The sequence below is a fragment of the Brachionichthys hirsutus genome, chromosome 5, assembly GCF_040956055.1.
Source record: "Brachionichthys hirsutus isolate HB-005 chromosome 5, CSIRO-AGI_Bhir_v1, whole genome shotgun sequence".
Classification (NCBI taxonomy): Eukaryota; Metazoa; Chordata; class Actinopteri; order Lophiiformes; family Brachionichthyidae; genus Brachionichthys; species Brachionichthys hirsutus.
In genome coordinates this window covers 14,231,191-14,242,067 of record NC_090901.1, presented here as the reverse complement: position 1 = coordinate 14,242,067, position 10,877 = coordinate 14,231,191, and the positions used below count along the sequence as shown (strand labels likewise).

Genomic DNA, 10,877 nt, shown 5'->3' with positions numbered 1-10,877 from the left:
CAGTACAAAATTCTGCACCAGTACTATTGGACATCGTGTAGATTTCGACAGCAGCACATGCTGGAAATACAAAAGAGAAATGGGCATTTATTTTACATCTCACATGGGATGTTCCCGGGGAATTGAACGGAAGAGACCCTATCAGTAGGTCCAGGTCGTTTTGGGAATAAAACAAATACCAAAGGTATAGAAAGTGTGTTTAATCTGTTCCGATGGTGGGATAAATTAGAATTATACTAAGAATATCAAGTTGTTGGAACTCAGCGACACATTTCTATTCAGCTCCAAACCTGTGGAAGATGCTGATGACTGAAACAGAATTGGGTGATGTTACCGGTCCTGTGGTGGGGATTCATCTATCTGTAATTAGAACTTAGATGATTAATCACTTATTACCTCACTGGAAAACTGTGATTGATTGGAAAGCTTGGTCAATAATGTTTTTCCCTTTAACCAGGCTAATTTCAATTTGTGTATTTGCGTTAATCTGCCATTCCACTGTCGGACGATGTTCTGTTTGCATTTGTCATTTAACCTATGAACCTTTTTGTTTCGTATTTTGTGATCTCATCTGATTTTAACACCAACACTAACATGGATCCACCGATGGAAGCAACATCTGATAGGGGTGAAGTGACAACGGCACTGCTTAGACAATAGTAGTGACATGCTATGCCATATACAATTTAGCAGAAGTCTAAATGTCGCTTATTTCAATTATCTGTAAATATCTAAAACGGTAAATCAGGTCTGCAGAGGCTCAACTAATTGATTTATCAGTTAAAACAATCCATAACAGCAGGAGCTGTCAGCCGCTGAGTCATTAATACGAGTCAGCAGTCGTTAAATCCATACAGAAATAAGTCGCTACGGTGCAAAGAGTAACAGTACATGATATTATCCAGAGATACGGCACACCTGTACAGCAACATCGTGTTCAGACGGCTCTACGGCCTCACCTGAAACATTTATCTTGATTTGTTTTCACTGATGTTTCTGGTTTTTGTACAGAAACCTAATCTTGATCCAGCAAATGTGGAAGCCAGTACAGAACAGCAAAAAACAAACGGGGATAATGAACAGGAAGTGCATCTTGTGGATCTGAAGCCTCAGATGTCCAGTGGTGCCACCCCCTCCAGGTGAGTACGAATAGGGTGGGAAGGGGGCAGGCCCAGGGGACTAAAACAAGTTGTCTTCAGAGATCGGCCTCAGAAGTGACCAATCACATTTTGTATTTGTGCTGATTGGTTGTGGAAGTCCATCCCTTTACCGTTTGAAGCTGCACTTTAAAATAGGTGCGTTGGAGGTAAAACCTCACAGAGACCGTTACTACGTCTGGGTGTTCCCTGATCCTGGCTTCTAATCATAGTTTTTCAATATGAGACTTGGCCATTGGTCAGCCTCCCTGTTAGTGGATTAGCATTCGTCTCACCTTCAAATGGTACGTGAGAACCAAAGTCTATAATGAGTCTCCTTAACAGAGTCAGCAGCATCTCTTCTGATCTCCCGTCAACTCTTTTGAACTCTTTGAACTACTTCCCAGGGAACACGGTGATTTTGCCAGCTTTAGCCAGCTGTTGGATGATCTCGGCTTCATAGTCCGCATCATGGACGCCGGTCTTCCTGAATTCTCCGGAGTAACGATTCTGCTCCCAGTAGTGGTGCCAGTTTCCCCGACTGTCCGCCCCAAAACCAAAGACATTCACCTGGGGGGGGGGGGGGGGGGGATTCAATGTGGTCATTTCAGCTTGATGTCAGGACTTAGTGTGAAGCAGAAATAAAGAAGCGCTAACTGACCTCATCACATACATGTAGGGCAAAAAACAGCACGAGCATCCCAGTGGAGGGGTAGCGGCCATGATGTCTGGTCCAGTGGTCGTGGATGTATTTAAAGAAAGCCGGGTTAAAGATCTGGACCTGGGCAGTGGTCAGAGAAAAGGAGATAATTTCATTTTTATTACATGTTTTGACTATTTTATAATAATTTTATAATGCAGCCTCTTGGGTAGTACAGATAGTGCAGTTAGCAGGAGCTAACGTAGCATTGCAAGTATCTCCCTTGTGCCGGTCTCAAGTCCGGATAAATGCAGAGAGTTGCATCTGGAATGGCATCATAATTTGCCAAACTACGAAATGAAAATCGTTAGGTAGGGTGTGAGTTAGAGGAGAAGGAGAAGTTCTTACGCTCCACAGGTAGGAGGTGAGTTAGAGGAGAAGGAGAAGTTCTTACGCTCCACAGGTAGGAGGTGAGTTAGAGGAGAAGGAGAAGTTCTTACGCCCCACAGGTAGGAGGTGAGTTAGAGGAGAAGGAAAAGTTCTTACGCTCCACGGGTAGGAGGTGAGTTAGAGGAGAAGGAGAAGTTCTGGAGTGACTTGATGAAGTGGTTCAGAGCATCCTAGCAGTGAGAGAGTCCTGATTGGAGCAGACCTCAATGGGCATGTTGGTGCAGGAAATAGAGGAGATGAAGAAGTGATGGACAAGTTTGGTGTTCAGGACAGGAACCTAGAAGGACAGATGGTGGTGGACTGATGACAAAGTGGTGGAGGCTGAAGGACGATGAGTGTTGTGTGGCTTTCAGGGAAGAAGTGAGACAGAGATGGGAAGGTGTTGACAGAGGCCAGTGTGTAGGAAGATGGAGGAAGCATTTTAAGGAATTAATGAATGAGGAAAATGAGAGAGAACAAAGTGGAGTAGAGGAACCTGTTGTGGACCAGGAAGTGACAAAGATTAGCATGAGGGAAGTTAGAAAGGCGATAAAGAGCATGAAGAATGGGAAGGCAGTTGGACCGGATTACATACCTGTGGAGGTGTGGAAGTGTCTAGGAGAGGTAGCTGTAAAGTTTTTAACGGGGTTGTTTAATACAATCCTAGAGGAGAAGAAGATGCCAGAGGAATGGAGGAGAAGTGTGCTGGTACCCATTTTCAAGAAGAAGGGAAACATACAGAGTTGTAGAAACTATAGGGGGATAAAGCTGATGAGTCATGATGAAGTTATTGGGAAAAGGTGGAGGCTAGTCTAGGAGGCTAGACTAAAGACAGAAGTAAGTGTTTGTGAGTAGCAGTATGGCTTTATGCCGAGGAAGAGTACCACGGACACAATGTTTGCGTTGAGGCTAGAAAAGAGAGGAATGAAGGTGAGCAGGAGTAAAACAGAGTACATGTGTGTAAATGAGAAGATGCTGAGGTTCTCCTTGGGAGTGTCCAGGTTGGACAGGATTGGAAATGAGACAATAAGAGGGACAGCGAAGGTTAGACGATTTGGAGACAAGGTCAGAGAGACCAGACTTTGATGGTTTGGACATGTCCAGAGGAGAGACAGGGACTATATCAGGAGAAGGATGCTGAGGATGGAGCTGCCAGGGAACAGAGCTAGAGGACGACCCAGGAGTAGAGACATGGACGTGGTGAGGGAGGACATGAGAGTGGCTGGTGTTGGGGAGGACGATGCAAAGGACAGGGTGAAGTGGAGAATGCTGATTTGTTGTAGCTATTCCTCACGGGACAAGAAGAAAGTATAGTCGTCGTAGTTTTGACTATTTTATATGTACACATATATTCAGATATACTGTATGTACTACTAAATGCCAGTCTAGTGTATGAACTCTGTATAATGTGAAAAATGTATTTGACAACAAGAAGGATTGTGAGCAGATGGAAAAGGCAGATTGTGTTACACATAGAAATACTTTGAATGTGTAATATTATTCTCTAACTCTTCCCTCTGTTCCGTATGAAGTCTCCATCTTCTTCTCGTGCCTTTGTTGGCTTGAAGTGGAGGTGAATCGGTAACTCTAGCAGGTGTTAATGTGAGGTCGGTTGGTTGGTTGGTTGTCTTTTTTTGTTGTGTTGAAACTCAAGCAGGTGTTAATGTGAGGTCGGTTGGTTGGTTGGTTGTCTTTTTTTGTTGTGTTGAAACTCAAGCAGGTGTTAATGTGAGGTCGGTTGGTTGGTTGTCTTTCTGTGTTGTGTTGAAACTCTAGCAGGTGTTAATGTGAGGTTGGTTGGTTGGTTGGTTGTCTTTTTGTGTTGTGTTGAAACTCAAGCAGGTGTTAATGTGAGGTCGGTTGGTTGGTTGGTTGTCTTTTTGTGTTGTGTTGAAACTCAAGCAGGTGTTAATGTGAGGTTGGTTGGTTGGTTGGTTGTCGTTCTGTGTTGTGTTGAAACTCAGGCAGGTGTTAATGTGAGGTCGGTTGGTTGGTTGGTTGTCTTTTTTTGTTGTGTTGAAACTCAAGCAGGTGTTAATGTGAGGTCGGTTGGTTGGTTGGTTGTCTTTTTTTGTTGTGTTGAAACTCAAGCAGGTGTTAATGTGAGGTCGGTTGGTTGGTTGTCTTTCTGTGTTGTGTTGAAACTCTAGCAGGTGTTAATGTGAGGTTGGTTGGTTGGTTGGTTGTCTTTTTGTGTTGTGTTGAAACTCAAGCAGGTGTTAATGTGAGGTCGGTTGGTTGGTTGGTTGTCTTTTTGTGTTGTGTTGAAACTCAAGCAGGTGTTAATGTGAGGTCGGTTGGTTGGTTGGTTGTCTTTTTGTGTTGTGTTGAAACTCAAGCAGGTGTTAATGTGAGGTCGGTTGGTTGGTTGGTTGTCGTTCTGTGTTGTGTTGAAACTCAGGCAGGTGTTAATGTGAGGTCGGTTGGTTGGTTGGTTGTCTTTTTTTGTTGTGTTGAAACTCAAGCAGGTGTTAATGTGAGGTCGGTTGGTTGGTTGGTTGTCTTTCTGTGTTGTGTTGAAACTCAAGCAGGTGTTAATGTGAGGTCGGTTGGTTGGTTGGTTGTCGTTCTGTGTTGTGTTGAAACTCAAGCAGGTGTTAATGTGAGGTCGGTTGGTCGGTTGGTTGTCGTTCTGTGTTGTGTTGAAACTCAGGCAGGTGTTAATGTGAGGTCGGTTGGTTGGTTGGTTGTCTTTTTTTGTTGTGTTGAAACTCAAGCAGGTGTTAATGTGAGGTCGGTTGGTTGGTTGGTTGTCTTTCTGTGTTGTGTTGAAACTCAAGCAGGTGTTAATGTGAGGTCGGTTGGTTGGTTGGTTGTCGTTCTGTGTTGTGTTGAAACTCAAGCAGGTGTTAATGTGAGGTCGGTTGGTTGTCGTTCTGTGTTGTGTTGAAACTCAAGCAGGTGTTAATGTGAGGTCGGTTGGTTGGTTGGTTGTCGTTCTGTGTTGTGTTGAAACTCAAGCAGGTGTTAATGTGAGGTCGGTTGGTCGGTTGGTTGTCGTTCTGTGTTGTGTTGGAGACTGAATGAGGTACCCCGTAGAGTGATTAAAGTGTTGAGGTTAAACCCCAGTCACGTTTCTATTCACAGGCCCGTGAGATGGCGAGTAGCAACATGTTTAAAAGCAATGACATCCCAATGAATAGTAATTCCACATTTGGCATGCGCCCTTATTCCCTACAAACTGGTCTTCAGGCTGCTCACCACAGTCAGGCTTATAAATCCACCATTTCTGAGCTCCAAAGACTCAGAACAGGCAAAGCTCTTCGGTGTTCACGTAGCAGGGATTAGGTAGAGATGATTTGAAACAAAGGTTTATAATCTGCTGTAATCCTTCATCAACAGTGGGGAGGGGGTGATGTAATTACAGCACAACAGGGTCAGTGTGTGTGTGTGTGTGTTGTAAATACACACCTTGTCTTTATCTACACGGAGGAACTGCTTCACTGGAGCGTATGTACTGTAACAGAGAGACAGTCAATGTACACCTTTTGTGATTGGTCAATCCTGGATGATTGACAGGAGTCCCAGCCCCTGTGTGTGTGTGTGTGTGTGTGTGCCTTACAATCTAATCTGGCCGGTGGACAGAGCACTGGTGATCCAGACCAGATCCAGCGTTTTGAAGGGAACCAGGACAAAGCTGACGTTGGCTGCCAGGTTCTTGGCGCTCTCCGGGTACATGAAGTGATGGGTGGTGTGGCTGCCAGCATCTCCTTCGTAGCCCACTGTGGGGGCCAGGTTTATCCTTGAGGTCACAGAGGAGTAGCGTGAGTCAGCAGGCCACATTGGGACATTTAAAAGAACCAATATCTTAGGCTGATAATAACAAAGAACAGATGTCAGACAAACAGCAACCCATAATGCAATGGATGGTAAAACTAACAGAGGACATAAAACAATTAAAGAGTCAAGAGTAGAGTCAAGCTGTGAAGCTCAATTCAAATTGAAGGTCAGTGAGTAGAAGTCTTCAGCAGGTCTAACAGGAAGGCGAAACTGATTCCAGAGATTAGGCGCTGCCAATATAAAGACCCGGGCATTTTGTTGCCTTTTTCTGTTTTGGGTAAAGATATCAAGCAAAAACACATTTATATGTTGGTGACATAGCAATTTACACAAATACCCCCACCTTAGGACAGGCAGGACCTGAACTTCAGACACTATTCCAGTTATTGTAATCTAAAAGTGGATTTTAAACGGTAAAACCTTCATGATCTTGCTTTAAGACTTTCCTTAGTTCACTTTCCTGTTTTGCGTAGCTCATTCCGGTACAAAACTTCACTTGACTGGAATATTACCTCTCAGCTGCTTCATCACTTCTTTGTCTTCACATTTTAAGACAACCTGTCCATGCTTTTAATTTGTAAGCATTTCTTGAGGTAATGTTATTAAATCATTGTGATGGTCACGATATTATTTTTCCCTGCAATAGCTGGGGGCTGAGGGCAAGCCCTTCGACGGGGGGGAGACAACCGGGTATGTTGTCCCTGGCCTTTTTATGGAGCTGTCCAGTGCTGAAATTCACCTTCAGGATCAGCACTGGACAGTTCCATATGTAGCTGTGTTTGAGTTCAACTTAATTTTTAACTCAAAATATACGTAACAATTTTTTAATTGTTACGTATATTTTTGTAAATATAATTGTTTTGCGTTTTTGCCCATTTACCCCCATCTTAGAAGAAAATGGTTTGACCTGTCTCTTATTTTCCACCAGAGCCCGACTCGAGTCTCTCAGTGGCCCCGCAGAGCTGCGATGTGACTTTACTATCTCCCAGGTTAGACAGTAAAGAGCGAGAGAAGGATCTGCACGGGCTGGACACACAGAGAGACAGAGATGGGAAGGATGTCCAGCATGTTAGAGTGATCACCTCATGATGTAATTGTGTCCATCAATGGTCGCCCCATAACCGGCCCCGCGGAGGTTTCCTGAGTTACCCACCACCGCGCAGCGCAGGCACCGCTCTGGATCCCACGAATCGTACGGCGACCTCCCAGGAATCACCTGCAACAGACAGCAATGAAACTGAGCAGTGCTGGACTTCCTGACTTTCATTCAGAGGGTCCTTCACTCAGATCCTCAAAGTAGCATAAAACAACGCCAGTAAAATACAGATTTCAATGTTAGCTTTACAAATGTCATCATGCACTTAATCGTACAGCATTGCCTAATTGTTCCAGCTTCAGCAGAAACTTTATACTTCGTTATAGCTGAAGAGCCCATTCTGTGGTGAATATTTAGCCACTCTGCATTACAGAACTGCTTCAGTACATCCAACTTGGAGGGTCTGATAATATTAACGGGTCTATTTGGACCCAAAACAGCATCTCAGCGGGGATTAGATCCAGATTTGGACAGACCTCTCCAGATCTTTTACTCATTGCAGCGGTTCAGAGGTGGACTTACTCTGATGTTGGGATTATTGCCATACTGCATGACCCAGTTGTAACCCTTCCCAGAATGATGTATTTAATCACTTCCTTCTTCAATTCCTCTGAGTGTCTTTAGAGTCTCTCGAGCCAGTGTCCTACTGGTGAGACCTATTGCACAACGTGCTGCTTCTGAACATGGTATTTAAACCCTGACTGCCTTAATAAGTCTGGTAGTGATCAGGTCTACGTGTATATGGTCCAGCTACAACCCCCTATCAGCGCAGTTAGGTCGTGTTCCTGACTTTACAATGAGCTAATAATGCACAAAAGAATAATGTATTGCTTTTTTTAGTAAGCATAAAAGTATCACAATAATAGAAATGGATGAACTAGTACTATAACGTACCTGGAACAACCTGAGCAGCACCTGCTGGATACTGTGTGGTTTAAATTGGGGCTGCAACATCTACAGAGAAATAGGAGGTATGGTTAGAATCAGTCTAGTCGCTGTTTTACACCAACAGATAAACGCTTGCCTTCACGTGCGATTCTGGGAAACAAGGAGAATTTCTCAAAATATTCAATGATTCTTTTAAACCCAGCAGCACGGTGGCGCAGTGGGTTGTGGTGCCGCCTCACAGCAAGAAGGTTCCAGGTTTGATTCCTTGCTGTGTGGAGTTTGTATGTTCTCCTCATGTCTGCGTGGGTTCTCTCCGGGTTCTCCTGCTTCCTTCCGCCGACAAAAACATGCATCTTAGGTGAAGCGGTCACACCAACGTGTCCATCGGCGCGAGTGTGTGTGAGTGTAGTTGTTCCTTCCTGTGGCCACTGCGATGACCTGGTGTCTCATCCAGGGTGTCCACCCGCCTCTTGCCCATAGCCAGCTGAGATAGGCTCCAGTGAAACCCGTAACTCACAAGGTGGATAAGCAGATTGATGGATGGAGACCTACTGGAGTCTGATTGGACACACTTAGAGGTGGGTTTCAAACTGGTCAGATAATCATTCAGCCCTCAGGCAATTCGGAATCACCAGTTGATCTCGGCTGCATGCTGTTGGTGGTGGGAGGAAGTCTGACGAGAACCCACAGAGACATGGGAGAACATGCAACGTCCACACAGAAAAGTCCCAGGTTCTCATTTGGAACCCTCCTGCCGCTCTGGACACATGCTAGCTATGGAGCACCAGCGCTACACGCTAAGCCTCCCTGGACACATTTAGAGTTGATCACTCTTCACTGTAGCATAGCATCATGCTGGTACTTACCACCCACCAATAGTAGACGTCGGGGGGCAGCTGGACGTTGTCTCTGGTCCAGACTGGGGACATGTCTGGCTCATAGCTCTCATCGAACCAATCAGAAACGCCGGGGTCACCAACACAGCGTCGGCAGGCGCACGTCTTCTGCTGTAGGGCATCGGGGGGTGCCAACCGGTGTGCTCCAACATAGTTGGGCACCAGCTTCACACGCCTTGACTCCTCCCACCGGAGGGGCTCTAGGTAGTTGAAGCCGACGCCCCCGCGGAGTGACACAGAGAAGAACAGTGAGGTGAAAAAGACGAGAGCCAGGGACCCAAAGACAATCCAGACTTTGCGGGAACATCTCATCCCACCTCCTTTGTCTCCTACATCTCCCCCACAACTAGCTCCACCCCCTGCCACCCCAGCTGCTGTCCCGTTCAGCCAGGGCCTGAGTTCTGAGAGTCTGGGGGGCCCCCTGAAGGGACTCCTGCCCAAGATCCCCCATCCCCACCGCCTGTCTCCACGATGGGTGGAGGACGGGATGCGGCCCCCCCAAGGCCATGACGCCACCCCTAGGCCTGCCACTGTCACCAGCCCACTACAACCTCCACCTCCGCTTCGTGTGACTGGAAGACCCTCTGACTACCATGCACTGTATCACGCACCCACACACACACCTGACTGCTGTTAACCCCCTCCCTTACTTTCTAAGTCTCTTTTCTTTTGCCTATCCTGTCTTTACTTCCACCCATCTGCCTTTGGATCATCTGCAGAGGCCATCTTTCATGAAATCCATGGATGCAGCATGTCCTTCTCGTCTTCTCAATCACTTTTTTTTTCCAGACCTTCTTGTTGAACTGAACAGATGCAGCCCAGTTGAGAGCAGCGGAGAGATGGGGGGAAGATCGCAGGAGGACAGGGAGGAGGAACAGTGGAAAGGAGGAGGCCCGCCCTGAGTGTTGGTCCGTCACATGTCTAGCCATCCAGTAAATCCGTGTCTCTTCTCTTTTAGCAGCTCACGAGTCCCTCGTCTGGTTGCCATCCTGTTTTGGCCTCATCTCTTTCTCAAGGTCACTCCTCTACGTCTTTCAGTCCATGGACTCGTGTTATCGTGAAGAAACGTAGCATGCGTGCCCACACAGACAGTGAGTTAAAACAGTCCGGGAGATAGGACTATCGTTTCTTTGGGATGGATATGAACCGATGAGAGTAGCAGGGGACCTCGGGATCCAATCCCAGCGGAGCATCGCTCATTCTAGCGATGGACGGTGGTCGTCAGTTCTAGTGTCAGTTCTGCATTTAGGCCACGTTGACAAAAAAAAGGTCATCGTACGTGTCATGAAGCGTGGCTCTAATTCATCACTTAGAGATTAAGACACCAGCAATGTCCACTTCCTGCCTGAGGGTCACCTCCTTGCCTCACCTTAACACATTAACCCCTGACCCCTAAGGCCCAAACCAGTGCATGGTGAAACGTGTGTGTGGGTGTTGTGCATGTGCCGCCGGAGACTCCCCGTTCCAGTGAAGAACCTGTGGACACAGAAAGAACCAGCGGTTAACCGCAGATTAAATATCATCACCGCTAACCTTTAACCAGTTTGGAGCCTCCTCCCCTCCCCTCCCACAGTCAGACCTTCACCTCTAACCGATGAACTGATCTCTAATATGGACAATTATCTGCTGTCTTCAGAGAAATCTGACTGGAATACCTAATATAATAATAATTAGTATTAGTTATCAATTAACTATTATTAGGATTATGGTGGTTTATCATGACCTTTCAAGTGGACAAAAATGTCCACCTGTCATTTGTCCATTTGTAAATGTCTCTATTTGTACTTATTAACATCTTTCAGGCGACCCCTGAGTCACACGAAACCACTTTTGACAGGGATTTCCGGATTTTAACCCCTTCCTGGCCATTTTGAACAATCTGGGTGCTGAAGGGTCATCGATGAGATAGAAATGCATTGCAAATTACGGATTTTCAAATTCAATCCAAAGTTATTATGGCCAATAACTCCGGAACGCAGAATGGTAGGAACACACTATTTTTTTCTGGTGAA

General features: G+C 45.9%; 1 protein-coding gene across 1 annotated transcript; it reads right to left on the bottom strand.

Annotated features, from left to right (window-relative positions):
• Positions 1–1,532: 1,532 nt before the first annotated feature.
• Positions 1,533–9,177, bottom strand: st3gal2 (ST3 beta-galactoside alpha-2,3-sialyltransferase 2). The gene is made up of 7 exons (XM_068739743.1): positions 8,836–9,177; positions 7,976–8,035; positions 7,068–7,201; positions 5,768–5,947; positions 5,617–5,662; positions 1,798–1,917; positions 1,533–1,706 (listed from the first exon to the last, which is right to left on the bottom strand). The coding sequence occupies exons 1-7, from the start codon at positions 9,175–9,177 to the stop codon at positions 1,533–1,535; spliced, it is 1,056 nt and encodes a 351-aa protein (XP_068595844.1).
• Between the last annotated feature and the right edge of the window lie 1,700 nt (positions 9,178–10,877).